General features: G+C 36.6%; 1 protein-coding gene across 1 annotated transcript in view; it reads right to left on the minus strand.

Moving 5' to 3' along the window:
* Nucleotides 1-18562, minus strand: part of DDX60 (DExD/H-box helicase 60) — a 103576-nt gene that overhangs the window by 51066 nt on the left and 33948 nt on the right. Inside the window, exons 11-21 of the mRNA XM_025385416.1 lie at nt 18013-18118; nt 17427-17542; nt 16041-16201; nt 12906-13161; nt 8317-8483; nt 7646-7804; nt 6224-6373; nt 5579-5698; nt 4344-4439; nt 1160-1275; nt 139-281 (exon numbers count right to left, since the gene is read on the minus strand). Coding sequence (XP_025241201.1) covers nt 139-281; nt 1160-1275; nt 4344-4439; nt 5579-5698; nt 6224-6373; nt 7646-7804; nt 8317-8483; nt 12906-13161; nt 16041-16201; nt 17427-17542; nt 18013-18118 — 1590 coding nt within the window. The remainder of the gene's footprint in view (nt 1-138; nt 282-1159; nt 1276-4343; nt 4440-5578; nt 5699-6223; nt 6374-7645; nt 7805-8316; nt 8484-12905; nt 13162-16040; nt 16202-17426; nt 17543-18012; nt 18119-18562) is intronic.

The raw sequence follows: 18562 nt of genomic DNA on the forward strand, positions 1-18562 counted from the left end.
GAAGAACAAGAATTTCCACATCAATGGAAATGTAATCACTGAAATAAATTTAAAGTAAAAGGCATCAAGATCAAGATAATGGTAGATTTTAAAAAAATAAAGTAAAAGGCAAACTTTATAGAAATATATCAAACATACCAAGTCTAACTTTATATGACTGTTTTACTTGCAGGTAGTCTTTGGGAAAGCCAGCATGATGACCCACATGTCTTTTAGAAGCAGTATTATTTTCAATTATTTTGTCTTCTTGTTTCCAGTACCATTTTACCGATTGTAGCCACCTTAAAAAATAAATGTACATATTATTTAGGCAGAACATGGAACTACTTCCTGTGAAATTAAGTAGTTTAAGTAAAGACAGTTTCATGTTCCTTATAAATTATACTTAGGGGAATAGACTCAGAAGCCAGACTACTTGAAATTAAATCCCAACCTTCTTACTAATAGCTGTGTCTCCTGGTTGAATAACTTCATCTTTCTGTACCTAGTTTTCCATATTTTAAAATGGAAATATGGTAGTAATATTGGAATTGTGACTATTTAATAGTAGTAATGGAAGTAAGCATAAATCATAAGGGTTGCTGGGCACTTAAAATAAATTACTACACGTAAAGCACTTAGAACACTACTGGGCACATAGGAGGTATTATAGGATTGTTATCAGTAAATAAGTAAATATTGTAAAGTAAAAAAAAATCACTAGCAGTAGGTAAAAATCAAGCTCAATGACAAGATAAAATGGGGCTTTCAACTAATAAGAATTTGCTATCTTTCTAAATATCTCAACGAAGTGGGAAAATGGACCACAGGCCCCATGGCTGAGTGTGTTACTATATCATTTTATTTTTTATTTCTTGGTGGAGGACAAAAAAAAAAACCACAAAAATACATCTTTTCTGATGAGTCATTTTCAGGATGGGGGAAATTTCCTACTCAATTGCAGGTCTGGGTGGGGAAGTCCGTGATTTTTCTGTACAGAGGGTGGTTTTCCTCAGCAATGGCCAGGAGGTGTAGAGAGATGCAGTTTCTTGAAGATCCAGAAATAAACTATTAAATTCACTAGAAAATTATGAAACTCCTCAGAACCCATTGAGAAATTATGAAATTCAAACATTCAAAATAGACAAACACTCTGTCCAAATTGGAACTTAATGCCTACTCGGTGAGATGTTCAGGATTACTTATGGTAGCCGAAAGAGCCAAAAAGGGACATCGGATCATGACGAGGAGATGTTCCCAGATTTCTGCTCCAATTTCTCCACCAAGACAATGAACCTATTAAAGAAAAAAAAAGAAAATCTCAACTGAAAAGTTGATTTAAAAATAGGAAATGAAAGTAAGACATGGAATCTTGAAATTGTCATGCCTGCCTTCCCATCACCTTTAAGTGACCATGCCAAGTTTAAAGAAATATTAAAAATCCCCACAACCAATTCACCAACAATTTTGCTTTACTTTACTTTCAAAAATTTCTTTCAACTCAATGCATTTATCTTCATGTCTACCGCCAACCTAGCTACTCTCACATCTCAGCAGCGTTACCACAATATCCACTTGACTACTATACTAGACTGCCTACCTGCCCTTAAATTCTTCACATCACAGCCAAAATAAAAATGCTGGCCGGGCGCAGTGGCTCATGCCTGCAATCCCAGCACTTCGAGAGGCCGAGGCGGGCGGATCACGAGGTCAGGAGATCGAGACCATGCTGGCTAACATGTTGAAACCCCATCTCTACTAAAAATACAAAAAAATTTAGCCAGGCATGGTGGGGGGTGCCTGTAGTCCCAGCTACTCGGGAGGCTGAGGCAGGAGAATGGCATGACCCAGAAGGCGGAACTTGCAGTGAGCTGAGATGGCACCACTGCGCTCCTGCCTGGGCAACAGAGTGAGACACTGTCAAAAAAAAAAAAAAAAAAGGTTTAAAAAGATAAACTATATCAAGTCATGTCACTAAATAAATTGCTTTAATATATTCCCTTTGCATGTGAAATAAAATATAAACTCCTTAATGGGATGTATAATGTCTGGCATCATTCGGCCACTGCTGCCTCTCTGGCTTTATTTCAATCCACTGTCTCCACCTTTACTATGGTCCAGAAAGAATGACCTTTTCTTTGTTCCTTGAACTCACCCTTCCTAGCCAAGAGCTTTCACGTATATTATTCCCTCTGCTTAAATTACTCTTACCCTCTCTTATTCACACGGTGGAGTTCAGCTCAATGCCACTCCATAAAACAGACTTTTCTGACCACCTATTCCAGAGTTGCCTCCTCCTGACACCCTACCATGACTGCAGTCATGGCAGCCTGCTCCCTTCCTTCACAGTTTGTACCAACGTGAGCTGGCATCATCATTTGTGAGCTCACTTGTTTATTTCCTCTTTCTTGATTAAACTGCTGTCAGCTCCAGTGTCTAATAGATAAGGCATTAAGTAAACTGTAACCTTAGACCTGAATATTCTATTCCTAGCCACTGACACAAAGCCTAACACTGAGCAGGCACTCCTTAAATATCTGCTGAGTAAATGAATGGATGAGCAAATCAAACTAGATCCAGAAAAGAGTCTCAACTGTGGTCTTCATTTAACAGATTAAAGTATGACACTTGGCAAGCAACTGGAAAAGACTTACTATCAAAGTCAAATTATCTATCTATTAGAATATGCATACCCACTGCCCATTTGGGCTTGTCCTGGTGAGATAAAATACCACTCCATCAAATATTGACCTTATGCTTTGCCCTAGATAGCACTTTTCCCTGATTCTGCCAGTAGACATTAGCCTTTAAAACCTTTCGGTTTTATCCCTTACACAAAATTCTAAAAACTGAAATAGCCAAAGTCATATCATCATATCACTTCAGAGTTTTGAGATGAGATTTTAATTCAAAGTTCTAGATTGCATAGACAAAATTGTTGGATTTTTGAAAACAATAATATTCAAGACCTTCATGATGCAATATGAGATCAACCAAAAATAAATATAATAAATCAGTATCAAATCCAAAGCACAGCCTATTTGGTAGCTCCAAGTTTATAGCAAGGAAAAGGTAAGTTACAGAGATTTGTTAAACTTTTTCCCTTTGAATGTAAAATTCCACAGAGCCAAAGAATATATCTTCCTATCGTGTTTTAAATCTCTTTTAATAAATATTCCCCCTTTTTTTTCTTTCTTTTTTTTTTTTTTTTTGAGATGGAGTTTCACTCTGGTACCCAGGCTGGAGTGCAGTGGCACGATCTCGGCTCACTGCAACCTCTGTCTCCTGGTTCAAGTGATTCTCCTGCCTCAGCCTCCTGAGTAGCTGAGATTATAGGCACCTGACACCACTCCCAGCTAATTTTTGTATTTTTAGTAGAGATGGGGTTTCACCATGTTGGCCAGGCTGGCTTCAAATTCCTGACCTCAGGCAATCCGCCCGCCTCGGCTTCCCACAGTGCTGGGATTACAGGTGTGAGCCATCTGACCAATAAACATTCCTAATAATGCTGCAATATAGCTTTGCGAAGTATCTTCCATTTGCCCCAATAAATCGCTATAAATCTACACTGTTTTTTATCCTGCTGCCTCTTCCCAGGGAAGCTGACCTACAGGTACTTTGTCAAAAGGACTCTTATGATTTCTGGTTCCACTGGGTTTGGCCTATGGAGGGCCTTGGCCACAGATCAGAAGAAGCGTGGAGACTGAGACTGAGGTCATTTTTCCATTGGCTCCTTTCCTGAAAAGCTACCTTGAATCAGCTATATTCCTCACAACATGGTCAACTCAATTGGAATCTCGTTTTGAGTTTCCATAAATGCTTCCATGCCTTGCTCCTTTAAGCCTAGGGGTAAACTACTAGCTCTAGATTACTGCACTAACCCTTATGGATTCCCTCACATACACCTTTGAAAAATACCCTTCTTGAATTATTGTATTTCAAGAGTGTCATTCAATTTTCTGTTGGGATCATGACTGATAAAACTTATGTAACTGGCATCATTGTTAGAGCCAAAAATTATTTACTTTGGAGGTCAAAGATTGGATTGAAATCTCTGTCCAGGGGAACTTGTACCAGAATGGTTGAACTCTATTTTCCCTGAAACAGTTGTCAGTGAAAGATTCCACTCCCATACAGAACTCTGTAGGGTGCATCATTTTACCCTATTGAGTCACAACACGAAAAGGGAGCCAAAAAACTGTAATTCCCAGGAAAAATCACTCAGGGGAAAAAAAAAAAAAAAAAGGGAGGCCTTCTCAATCTGAACTCCATCCAAGGGGATAGATGTCCTGAAACACCAAACATCTTCATTGCTATGCAAATGTGCACTAGGAAATTAAGCAAAGAAAGAACACCAAACCTACCTCATCAAATATAACATATCTGATCTTTTTCACCCAGTTTTGGCGATGAGGAGCAAGCAGCAGAATTTCAAAGCAGGCAGGCACTGTAATAAGTACCTACGAAGAATAATATTGTGTGAAGTAACATTTTGAGCACTTACCATGTGTAGACATAGTTACAAGAATATGTAAGATAGACTTACGAGTCCTGAATGTACCTGCTGGTAACTGGCATATAACATTGCTTCTGAGAATTCAGGGTTTCATCAAAACTGTGCCATATTCATTGGAACCATATTAAACTGAAATTTTGGTAGGTCAAAAATGGTAGAAAATCGGACTTGAAGTTTACATCCTTGTTTATGAGCATTCAGAGTTTAAAAATAGAAACTATTCATTGTCACAAGTTTGATTCTTTAAAACCTGACACTGACATAGAGTTTAGATTGAAAGGTGTTTATTAAGAATCAGCTAGTGTGAAAAGAGCAGGGAAGCAGGAATGAGCAGAGGAGGAAGCCTAACTGCAAGGCAGGCCTGATGGAGCCTCTGCCAACCTAGCTTGGAGTTCTGGAGTAAGGACTGCTGTCAGAGTTGTTCCACATCGAGCCACAGCAGCCTGCTGTTTGTACTTCTACTTAGCTCAGTTGCAGGGTATAGACTGTGGAGGCAGAACTGGGGGAGCGGAGCTGATAGCTGGCATCTATCTTAACCACATTCCCCACATCAAGTCCTCCTTTGAAAGGCAATCTGGGTAGAACATCTCCATGTCTACCATGCAATCTTCTACAATCATGTGTTCATTCTTATTTAGTCTTAATTGTTGATCTGTGAGTTCGGAGGGGAGAAAACTGTCTATGACTTAGCACCAGGTATACGATCCATAATACATTTTCTAAATCATGAGTATCCTTAATAGATACTTACGAAGAAAAAGTAATTGATTTAAAATTGAGATTTGTTAGTTTTCTATAACACAGCATTTTCAGATCATTCTGAATCCCTTTACAAACCAAGACGATGCAATAAAATATCAATGAAATCGGAAATCCAAAGGTCAGTGTCCTTAGAGAAAGATGAGTTCTAGTTCTCACTCTTTGAAATGTAACAATATTACATTTTCTCTAAAAGGATTTTGTCTTTCATAAATTCAAGGAAATTATTTTCACAAGCCTTGTGAAGATGTTGAATTTCTAGTCAAAGAGGCATACAAGTACAGTTATAGAATTCGATAACACACTTACTAATTAAATACCTACCTGACAGTTTAAGGCGTCATGACGATACTCCCTGGTGAAAACACCGCAGAGAGCCTCACCACTTGGCAGATTTTTCATAAAACGATTCTGAACAGTTGCTGCCACTTGATTAACAAGGGCCTGATTGACAAAGAAAAAGATCCATTAGCCACATAATAGAGAGAGGTGAAATATCAGAGGACAACAAGAACTGTCTAAAAGTGTGTCCTGCTTTCAGTGCAGAAAGCTTACTAACCCCTTTCATCGACCCACCACTCTAAACACACTCACATATTCTCTTTGAGATAGTTGACTCAGCATACGAACCTCACTGATAAACCTCAACCTAAAGTAAAATGAAATTTTAAAAGTATTCATCAGAAGGAAAAACAGAAAATGTTGCTTATGCATCAGAAAAAAATTGTGTCTCCTATATTTGGTGACTTTCCCCTGATGTCTAAAGTTTGAATATGTATATGTTATTTTATGTATATGTTTGTGTGTGTGTGTATATGTATGTGTATATGTATATGTATGTTATTTTAGCTTCAGACACTGGAACTAGAAAATGCAGGTTGAAAAATAAAGTGAACTAGATCTACCATGTGACCATGTTCATTATTTTTAAAGAGTAGGTTCAGGAATGAAAGAGAATATTACAGTTACCTTTGTGGGAGCAACGTACACGACCACCCCATCATCGCTTTCCTTCAGTACTTTCTCCATGCAGTAGTAGGAGGCATAGGTTTTGCCTGAGGATGTTGGGGCAACAATCACTGCAGACTCATTCTTATCCACAACATCAAGGAGCTCTCGCTGCAGGGTGCAGAGTACCATTCGTGTCAAGAAAGTGAACCATATGTTACCAAAACACAAACAGTATATTAATAGACTTCCAATACGATTTTCTGAACCTCAAAGGATCTATAGGGACATCTGAAGGTCTCATGCCATTCTCTCAGAAGAGATCATTTTTATGCTTTTGAACATCTGTAAGGTGGGTTTCATGTGTGAAAAATGGAGAGGATGTCGAACAAAATATCTTATTATTGAGAAAACATCTGTAATTACTTGATATTCAGTAAGTGCGGTTGAGAAACTAAGTTCTAAGAAAGAGAAAATATGTATATTACTGATGGTGAAAAAAGTAGCTGAGGAGAAGAAACATCAAATATTCTTAATTTTGCTACTGATCTTCTACTTTCTACATAGAAGAATGCCAGGATGAGAGAGCTCCACCCCTTCAGCTGAAGAATGTTGACTAGCCGAAAAGAATGATGATAAGTCTATGCAATAGGTAGAAGGTGGGAAAACAACTCAAAACCCCAACCAGTCCACTCCTGGTCACACCTCAGAGTGAAATGGGCATCAGAAGAGTTACAATGTGAATGAAATTAATGGAGAGCATTACTGTCTCTTGTCCTGCACTGAAGTAAGGAACTGGTCTTCCTATTCATGAAAACGTGGCATGCATTTTTTTAACCTACCCCACCATCATAAGAAAGATTCTGAAGGGGGCAGTCTATTAGACTGAAGCTATAAAATTGCATTTCTGTAGGTAAACATGTTCAATTTATCAGCAAGTTTGTATGGTTCAATGCATGTAGAAATGCATCCTTTTCCTCTAAATTTTATATCCATCAATATTAATTTTATATACATTTTTAGAATAGCTACTATGGTGACAGATGCAATGTGTAAATATCTAAACAATTGTCCCTACTATTTAAACTATCCAGATTTCTCTATGCATATTTATGTATTTACATATGAAATCCTATTGACACAGGGAAAACCTGGAGGCTGCTCCATGATGATACAGCTGGATGACACTGAGATAACATCAGAGCTAATCATATGAAACCATTAATGTACCTCCAAGGAAATGGTCTATATGATAAAAGAAAATCTCACTTTCTTTAAATGGGGAAAAAATGTCCACATTTGACATTTTAAATAACAAGGTATCTTTAAATGACATCAACAAGTTCATACCAAATATAATAAGTAGAGGCACAATAATGAGAAACCTCTGAGATCACATATAATAAAAAAATACAGTAATTTTTGTTTCATTTGCAGTATTACCTGCCATGTGTCGGGAATAAAATCCTGGACCCTGGGATCTGGGTCTTTTCTCTCATCTCGTATCAAATAATGGCCCATGTATTGCAGTTGGAACCGAGCTGGCCCGATGCCAACTGAATATTTATTCCTTTTCTTCGCTTTTACATCATTTTCTGCATCCTGCATTATTTTAAAAGTCCATTTTGAAAATGACATTGAATTAGAATATCATTTAAATAAGTAAAACATTACTGAGCACTTTCTATGTGAAAAGCATTTTACCTCCTTTTAAATTTAAATTTTTTAAATCATTGTCTTAACTAGAAAAAATTAGTAGACATCAAGATTTTCAAATATATATCATGATATTTGTAGCTACAACCTGATATATTTAAAGACAATTGAATAATCACACTATAGTTTTGAGATGTTTTGCTAGAATTAAGTATACGGTTAGTTTTAAGGATCTGCAGAGATTATCTGGCATTTAATGTTTGTCCAGGTAAGCATTTGTACAAATTTTCTAATTATGCATTACTTCAAGATTGGGCAGTTGGATTACTACTAATAATAGTATTTTCTGTAAAAAAAAAAAAAAAAAAAAAATCTGGACGAGATGACTATATTTGCAAAACACTTTATGTATAACTAATAATTACCCTGTTGAAATTGAGCTATTCTGATAATATTACCTGAGTTGGATGTAAAGAATTTGCCAACTCATCAAATCCTAAATACTTAAGGCATCTGGCTATGAGTTGCCGATCATCTTCTTGTAGAAGTTCTGAGTATTTTTCCATCAAGGAGTGGATCCTTTTCATCATTTGAACAGCTATACTTAAATCTTTTGTGGTTTTACCTTGGTAAAGAATAAACAATAAAATTGTTATAAAGACCATCAAAAATAATTCATTTGATTATCCAAGATTAATCATCTAGATGGCCTCACTATCTTACTTGGCATTACTGGAGGTTTTGGAGTAGAAAGGACCAAATAAAGTAAAATTGAAGTTCAACTATCCACATTTCATCATCTCCGTGGATTACTGAGACATAGCCACATCAGTGTTAGGAAAAAATATATAGTGCATAAAAGAAATAAGATCAAAGAAGCTCAAGTTTGTAAAAGTTTAGGAAGAATAACAAATATTTTCTCCATCTTTTATTTTCATACTTGCTCTACTGTGTTCAAAGAAAAATATCTTTATGACTTGAAATATCTGGTTAAAACCTTGGCAACATTTATTGAGTCCTATGGTTGACCACAGATAAGCATTTGGTGTAATCACTGGAGGCCTTCAATTCAATCCACCTCTTCCAACTGTCACATTCTAGATGTTGCTAATCTCTCTCCAATGCTTTATATTCATACATATCCTTTTTGTTCCTCTGCTCTGCTAATTATTTCATACTTATTATGTCAGGATTTCTTCTAATCAATCATCTATATTTCACCTATTTAACAACATTAACACCTACTGAATACAGTAAGAGGCTACAAAGGAAATGTAATACAGTTCATACTGATCGTTATGCACTGTTATTCTAAGTGAGTAGTTCACTTAGAAAAACAATATATAACACTTGATCATTCCCAATTAAGCAGCAGAAACAATAGGTGTGGGGGTGGTCAGGGTGTTGGAGAGAACATGGAGGTCAGGTGTTAAATGGATCAAAGTGTGGAGATGCTCAAAACTGACAGATCAACTAGGTTTGCTCAGAAGAACTGTCAGTTTGGAGGTATTATGGAACAAGATCATTTCACTTGCTGTGAATTTACACATCTTGATGTGATCCCATTTCACCTGTATCTTCCTCTTTCTGTCTATTCTTTTCTCTTTTACTACCTGTTATGGAAATTGTAAAGTAGAGCACATGGTATCCACAGCAGCTTTGGAAGAACTCAGTGTGCCAGGGAAGCATGAATACAGCGTTACCCACAAAGGAAATGTTTACTCATTGGTCTCAAAGGTGAATGACAAATTCTTCCTGGGTGCCTCATCGTTTTTGTTGGTTCCCTTAACCATGTCCCCAACTTTATAAGTTGTTCTTTTTATCACCTGTCTTTGAAAGGGCTTATGAATGTGCTATATATTTGCCCTTTGGACCCTCTCTGAGATTTCATTACTCATTGATAAAATACAAAATTTTCCATTTATTGGTGGTGTCAGGGATCTAAGCTAAACTGTAGTTCAAAATTATTAAATGAAAAATTCCAGAAATACGTAATTCATATGTTTTTATATTGCACACCATTTTGAGTTGTGTGATGAAATCTCGCACCGTCTCACTTCGTCCTGCTCAGGACATGAATCCTTCCTTTGTCCCCCATGTTCACACTGTAGATACCACATTCCCATTAGTTACTTAGTAGCCACCTTGATGATCAGACCGACTGCACTGATGCCTCAGTGTTGGTGTTCAATAACCCTTCTTTATTAAAATGGCCCCAAATTGCAAAATAAGTGATGTTGGCAATTCAGATATGTCAAAAAAGAAGCCATAAAGTGCTTTCTTTAAGTGAAAACATGAAAGTTCTTGACTTAATAAGTAAAGAAAAACTCACATGCTGAGGTTGCTAAGATCTACACTCAGAAACAATCTTTTATCCATTAAGTTGTGAAGAAGAAAAAAGAAATCTGTGCTATTTTTCCTGTTGCACCTCAAATGGCAAAAGTTTTAGCCAGTGTTTGATAAGTGCTTAGTTAAGATAGAAGGTGGAAGGCATAAATAGAAAATATTTTCCAGGTGATGGAAACATGTTGCACCTGAAAGCATTGAATCTATATGAAGACTTCAGCAAGGCATCCTCCAAAACGAGTGACTATGACCAATTTTCTTCAAATATAGGATGGTTAAACAAATTTGGGAATAGGTTTGGACTGAAAAGTATAAAAAATACTGAAGAGGGCCAGGCGCAGTGGCTCATGCTTGTAATCCCAGCAATTTGAAAAGCCAAGGTGGGCGGATCATGAGGTCAAGAGATCGATGATCCTGGCCAACATGCCAACATGGTGAAATCCCATCTCTAGTAAAAATACAAAAATTAGTTGGGCATGGTGTTGTGCGCATGTAGTTCCAGCTACTCGGGAGGCTGAGGCAGCAGAATCGCTTGAACCCAGGAGGCGGAGGTTGCAGTGAGCCAAGATCGCGCCACTGCACTCCAGTCTGGTCCCGACAGAGCGAGGCTCCATCTCAAAAACAAAACAAAACAAAACAAAAAACTACTGACTGAAGAGGCTCCATCTGCCAATGAAGAAGCTGCTGCCACATTTCTGGCAGAGTTGAAGAAGTTGGTTAGAAAGAAAGGATACCATCCAAAGCAAGGTTTTAATTGTGATGAAACCAGGCTCTTCTGCAAGAAGATGCCCAACAGAACCTACACTCTTAAAAGTCCAAAGGAGGCACCAAGACATAAAACATGGAAGGATAGATTAACACTGGTACGAGGTGGCAACGCTGCAGTGCACATAATACAGACAGGCATAGCATGCAGAATGAAGAAGCCATACACTCTCAGAAACAAAAGCAAAAATTATCTGCTTGTGTTCTGGCAACATAATCAAAGTGTGAATGACAGTCAACATTTTTATGGAATGGTTCTACCAATGCTTCTTCCCAGAAGTGAAAAAATACTTGAAAGAGGAAAGCTTGGAATACTAGACAATGCACCTAGCCATCCCAAATCTGTTCTTGTTGAAAATGAAAATATTGAGATTGTATTTTTACCTCCAAATACAAACTCACTGTTTCAGTGCCTTGACTACGGCATCATTCAGTTTGTCAAAGCCACATACACCTGCCTGGTGTTTGATTACATTCAATCAGCAACTGATGCAGACCCCAATCTGGACATGATAAGGTGCTGGAAATTACTCACTATTGCTGATGCAATAACACTCTCCAAAGATGCAATGGATTAATTAAATCAAAAAACTAGAAATGCCTGCTGGAAGAATGTATGGAGTGAAGTCCTGAGTGATTTTCAAGACTTCTTGGGGATCAATGGAGAAGTTAGGAAAATAATTCATGCAGCAAGACTAATTGATAGAGAGAGATTTGCCAATGTGTTTGATAAAGAAGTGAAACAACATATTGAAGTTCATTAGGAAATGTTAACAAATGAGGAAATGGAAGAACTTATTGAGTCATCTAGAGAGGAAGATGAAGAAGAACCTGAAGCAGAACCTGAATTTGCTAAAGTGTTTCAAATTACATAGATATTAAAAGAAAAAATATGGAATACAATTCTCAGATAGAATACAGCATTAAAGTCACCCATAAAATCACAAAAGAATTGCAACCTTCACAGAAACACTTTGATAAGTTAAAGAGTGACAACAGTGGCCAGGCACGTTGGCTCATGCCTGTAATCCCAGCACTTTGGGAGGCCCTGGTGGGTGGATCGCAAAGTCAGGAGTTCAAGACCAGCCTGGCCAATATGGTGAAACCTCGTCTCTACTAAAAATACAAAAATTAGCTGGGCATGGTGGCGTGCACCTGTAGTCCCAGCTACTCGAAAGGTTGAGGCAGAAGAATTGCTTGAACCCAGGAGGCGGAGGTTGCAGTGAGCCGAGATGGTGCCACTGTACTCCAGCCTGGGTGACAGAGTGAGACTCCATCCCCACTCCAAAAAAAAAAAAAAAAAAAGTGACAACAGTTACTGCTAATGTTATTCTTCTAAAAGACTTCAGCAAAACTCTTTCAACCATGGAGGACCCCAATCATCAATATCATCTGCTCCTAACATCAGTCATTCACTCCCTTATGGCTTAATGACACAAGGATTGCCTGAAGCAGACGATCCTCCTTCTGTTGCATCATCAGAAGGTCAACAATAGTGTTCATCAATCACCTCACTTCACCTCATCATGTAGCCATTTTACCATCTCACATTCTCACAAGAAGAAAAGGGGTGAGTATAGTACAATAAGGTATTTTGAGGAAGAGAGACCATATTTACATAACTTTTATTATAGTATATTGTTGTAATTATTCTATCTTATTATTGTTGTTAATCTCTTACTGTACCTAATTTAGAAATTAAAGTTTACCATACATATGTATGCATAGGACAAAATAGTATACATGGCATTTGGTACTATCCACAGTTTCAGGCAACCATTGTGGGTCTTAGAACATATTAAAGGTAATAATACATAAAATAAGATAGTGCATGTAAGTCTTCTAATGCAAATTTCCAGTTAATAAATGGCAACTATCATTATTACATTTGTATTAATTCTCCAACTCACCGAAATAAGGAAACAGAATCACATACCTTCTTCACTTCGGCAATGTTCTTTCCAGGCTTTCAAGCAAGCAGTTAATCCCACCATTTCAACCCGAAGTTTCACAGAGCTACTTTTACAGGATTTCAAAAAGTCTTCCAGGTTCTTTATTCCAGAGTATAAATTCTCTTTCATTTGCTCTTCAATAGAAAATGACAAAGCATTCCACTTTTGCTCTTCCTTTTGTTCTTCCTTGGCAAATAACCTTTTCTTATTCTCTCTAGTAATTATTTCAGCCTTGGTCTCCTGCCCCAAAGGAAAAAAAAAAAGCATCTCTTAAAATAAGCTGAAAATATTCCAAGATAAGAGGTCATGAGTGAGACAATAGTAAGGGTGTATTGATGACTTTGATCATCATCCCATTTTGAGTAGATGTGAAAAACTTCTTTTTTTTCTTTTGGAAATTAAGCCTGTGTTAATTTACAACTTATGACAATTTAATTTAGGGAGTATAAAGGCTCTCTGTAGATAATTTTCTAGATTTGTGAGTGGTGTAGTTTATAAATAAAAGAGTAAATGCCGCTGGGCATGGTGGCTGACACCTGTAATCCCAGCACTTTGGGAGGCTGGGGCTGGCGGATCACCTGAAACCAAGTGTTTCAGACCAGCCTGGCCAACATAGTGAAACCTCTTATCTACTAAAAATACAAAAATTAGCTGGGTGTGGTAGCACATTCCTGTAGTCCCAGTTACTTGGGAGGCTGAGGCATGAGAATCCCTTGAACCTGGGAGTCAGAGGTAGCTGTGAGCCGAGACTGGGCCACTGCACTCCAGTCTGGGCAATGGAGCAGGACTCTGTCTCAGAAAAAAAAAAAAAAAAAAAAAAAAGAAGAAGAGTTAATGTCACAAAATCAGAGACAAGAGGCCACCTCTCTTTTGATGTCTCCATGCTATGATATCTGCTGCTCCCTCTAGAATTGCCTGCCCTCTTCCATTCTTCCCACATCACCTCCCTATTCTCTACTTGTTTAATATATTTCCTCCCTGAAGCTTTCCCTGACTCTCCCAAGTCTAAGTCATGTATTCTTCCTCTGCTCAGACATCTATTGAAGCACTCATTAGCACAAACTGTAGTTGTAATTTCATTTGCCATTCCTCCTCTCTTGATTGAGATCCTGAGACAGGAATGTGCCTTTGTTGTCTGTATGTCTCAAGCACAAAGCATTTAGTCCATAATGTTTGATGAGTGAATAAGGAAAGAGGAAGAAGAGGAGTGGATAAGAGGAACAATACAAATACAACTGATTTTCTCTTCCTCAATAAGCGCTTCCAATTAACTTAAACATAGTATGGGCCCACTTTTACCATGCTTTTACCAACCTGACTCATTAATCTACAAAGACAAATTAGAGAATTATTGTATTAGCAAGAGGATTCCAACACATCTTCCACTCTTCTTGTTAGTCACGAAATTAATCTGTAAATGCCTGCCTATAATGAAGTCAATTTTAGTTGTCGTCACTCTCTAAATTAGAAACAAATCCTTCTAATCAATAATATTTGAGCTTTCCCAGTGTTTAGTCTTCCTAATTTGCTGTGTTGGGCCAATTTAGCATGGTTCTGTGTCAATAGTACAAGGGTTACCTTTGACCCTTTGCCATGTAGATTTTTCTATTTTCATACATTGTTATTATGTGACAAGAATTTCTGCAAATTTACCATTTCATAACATCTCTCAAAACAACAACAACAAACATAACTGAAAAGCAGTAGCTTTTTGTCACCCATAAATAAAAAAGTAAATGTTCAATTAAATAGTCTCACTGACAATACAATTGGCTACATAAATGAAAAGGAGGAGAGAAACAATGATCACACAGTTGGGCTCAGAGAAGCTTCCCTTTGGCTCTTAAAACAAAAGATGGGACAGCCCAACTGCTTAAACTTTTGAAGCAGTTGAAGAATAGAGCCTTCATAGAACGTCTGAGAACCTTTTAGAGTAATTTGTGATTATTTTTTGATGTTATCTTGAGTAGAAAATACAAGAGCTTTTTTGATAAGTCCTTGAACTGATGAACTATCTGTCTCTTGGAGTTCTGAAATGTCCACTGAAGGCTTGACAAAGAGATGCACATTTTCCTGATCTTGTCAAAATTTTCACAAAAGTAATTATTCAGAAGTGAGAATAAAAATATTTTTTGAGGTCTTTATATGTTTCATTCCTGATAACTTCACCATGTTTATTTCAATTTGTTAAGGTAGATATGTGACAAATACCTTTATTTGTGATTGGTTTTGTTAACTTGGTTTCTCTAATATATTAAAACCTTTCATCTTAAGAGAAACTTTTTGTGAAAATAAATGCCATTACCAAATCCCCAACTTTGAGGCCCACAGAAAGATACTAAAGCCTGATGACTTTTCCATTTGTTTAAGATGGAAACCTTTATGACCTGTCTCTAAAGTCAAATAATCAGAAAATTCAGTTTTAAAATAAAAATATCTGTACTTAGACATTAATGTTGCAGGAATTATCAACTGATAATTTTAGATCATAAACTATTAGTATTATTATTCCAGAAATAGATTGGAACTTTTCTTATTTACTACTTGTATTCCATTCCACAGTTATGTCTCCTGGGAAAAGAGTAGAAAAACGACATCCCAAGAAGGAAAAAGGTAAGGTTGCAGGAGTCCAACCCACACAGAAAGAGGAAATGGACAGTTCTAACCTTCCACTCACAAAATGTGGTGGACTGATCAATCATTTAAATACTTTGGAAAAGTGTAAACACTCTTTATAATTTAGAAAAAAGTAGACAAACATTTCATATCTATTTTTACTACCTATATGAAAAAGATTTTCACTGTCATTAACTAATGAACAACTATATTTTTAATGTTAGTTTAAAATTTCTAAACTCAAAACTTTAGTCACTTAATTATTCTTCAAATAGATACATACGTTATGTATAGAATACCATTACAACTTTTTTATGCAGGTTAGGCTTTTTCAGCAAGAGGTAAAAGAATAAGTAATCATATATAAAAATACATGCATATATATATATATATATATAAAGAAAAAGCATTATATAAAAAGAAACTACGAAAGGGATAACAAATATCAACTTGAGAAAAGAAAAAGAATTTTTTTTAAATTTGATAGAATGTATAGAACTTACGTGTGCCTTTTTGCTCTTGGGCCCACTAAAATCCTTCTTTGACTTAATAGTTTGAGTCACGATGATTTTTGAAGAGACTGTTTCTAATGAATTCCCATAAAACCGCTGGAAAACATGATACTTTTGCACAGATCTAAGAACACGAGGGTCTCTAGATTTTTCTGAAAAAGAAAAGACTTAAAATGTCACTTTATTATAGTTTTTCAATAGCATTCTCATCAATCCTTCATATTATCCCACATCCATTAGTTAAATTAGTGGAAGAGTAATTTAATCTTATTATCTTTCTTAAAGAGAGAATGTAAAATCAAGTTATCTATGGATAATAATTCTTTCTCTTATTCAAAGGGTGGAAGTGACAAAACACACTTTTATGGTCTACCTCCTAAATCAGGTATCAGGGTGCAACAAAAAAAATGACAGATTCCAGGCATTACGTATGTCCTCTGCCCTGTGAATTAGTTTAAGAAGAAGGTAGAAGCAGAGGCAAGAAGACAACTATCTAAGATATTCTGGCTTCTTGCATCACTGGATAGAAAAAATCCTTACTCCAGACCATAGCCACAGAGCCAGAGCCTAGAGCATGGCAGCTGAAATGGTAAAATCTCATAATATAAGAAGTCCCAGTAATCAAGGTATGCCTTACTCCCTTACCTCCATAATACTCACAGAAATGAAATAACTAAGCTAATTTTTCTATGTCTGTAAATATATACATCAAACCAAACCACTCTAAAGCATGTTAATGGTTCATCTAAAGTATCCCCCCAACACCTTGGTCATTTTTTACATACCCAGTCTAATAAGTACTTCATACGAGCATACTTGATATGCCTACTCCTAGGTTATTCTCAGAGCAAGTTTTGTCAACTCTATGGGGGCTGGGGGTAAGCATAGGGATACAGAAAGTTGAGATGAAGACAAGATCCTAAATTCAGTCTCTGTTGATCCCCTGTTAGCAGTTTCATGGGCCTCCTTTTGTAGTTTCAACCACCCTGAGCATGAAGGCAGATAGAATGCTGGTGCTTATTACATGCAGCCAATTGGGTTGTATGAAACAGTTATAATTGCTTGAAATACTATGGTCTCAATATATTTGACTCCAAGGAATACAAACATTGCTGAAACTACAAACCATCTTTCCTCAAAACAACTTCTAGCACTTCCTCCTAAAACACATACATATCTACATGCACATGACTGTCAATGAAGAAAAAGAGAATTTTTCATTACCATCTTTCCCAATGCACATCTAAATATCTTGTAGACTATTTTTATTCAAAAAAATTTAATTTGTGTCTCATGATATGATAATTTCCCACTATAAAACAAAAGGTAGAGAGTAAAGTAGATTTAAATTTATTTCACTAGAGTCACAGAGCTCACCATCAAACTGACACCTGGACCTGTCATAATCATCACTCAGGGGTTTATGAGAATGCCAGTGCACAAGTTCATCAAATTCCTTTTGTTTAACCAGTGAAGTAACAATAGGATCATCACTGCGAGACAAAAAAAAAAAAAAAAAAAAAAGCATATTTTAAATTGCACACTTCTAAATATAACATAGCACAGATTTTATTTTATAATATTTTTGAAAATCATAGCTCCCCTTCTTCTTTCTGCAATATGATGTGGGTGGTAGAATCCAAAGAGCAGTTTATTAGAGGTTTAATAAATCAAAATCTACTCCATGTCTCTGACAGTCTCATCAATATCAATTAATATGCATTCATTAATTCATTAATTTAAAATATGCAGCTGTAGTGACTTATTCTAAGATTAAAAACTATACAGATTTTTACATAGTAATGGCCAAAAGGCATTGAAAATTTTGATTTTAAATTCATTATGTATTACAAACACATACTACATGTAATGTACTCTAATCATCTGCATTTCAAATAATCCTTGTTGTGTAACTCCTGTATTCCATACAAGTATTTATTGAGGCACAGTTTTGGTCTTATACCTCTTTAGAAAAGGCAAATCTTTCAAAATATCTCCAGCAAATTTATCAACCACAAAAGAGGACATTGGAATAAAACCCAAATTGGGCACCATTTCACTGGCGCTGTCTGTAAACAAACAAACAAACAAAAATTGAGACAAGGTCAAATGTAAAACTTTCAGACAGGAATATTACATATTATTTTCTAAAACTCACATTAAAAACATTTTACATTAATCTTATTTACATGTATCAAGTTCAGCCCTTCTCATAAAGTTTTTCCCACAGTAAAACACTTTGGAACACAGTAGAGTATAAAGAATTAGACAGCATTTTGGCATATATGTGGATATGCATGGGGGATGGGTGGGTGAATGGATGCATGGATGGGTGGATGGGTGGATGGATAGATGCATGGATGGGTAAGTAGACAGATGATAGATGGATAAATCAGATAGGTAGGTAGATGGAAGGGAGGGAGGGAGGGAGGGAGGGAGGGAGGGAGGAAGGAAGGAAGGAAGGAAGGAAGGAAGGAAGGAAGGAAGGAAGGAAGGAAGGAAGGAAGGAAGGA

This window comes from Theropithecus gelada, chromosome 5 (assembly GCF_003255815.1).
Source record: "Theropithecus gelada isolate Dixy chromosome 5, Tgel_1.0, whole genome shotgun sequence".
NCBI classification, from domain to species: domain Eukaryota; kingdom Metazoa; phylum Chordata; class Mammalia; order Primates; family Cercopithecidae; genus Theropithecus; species Theropithecus gelada.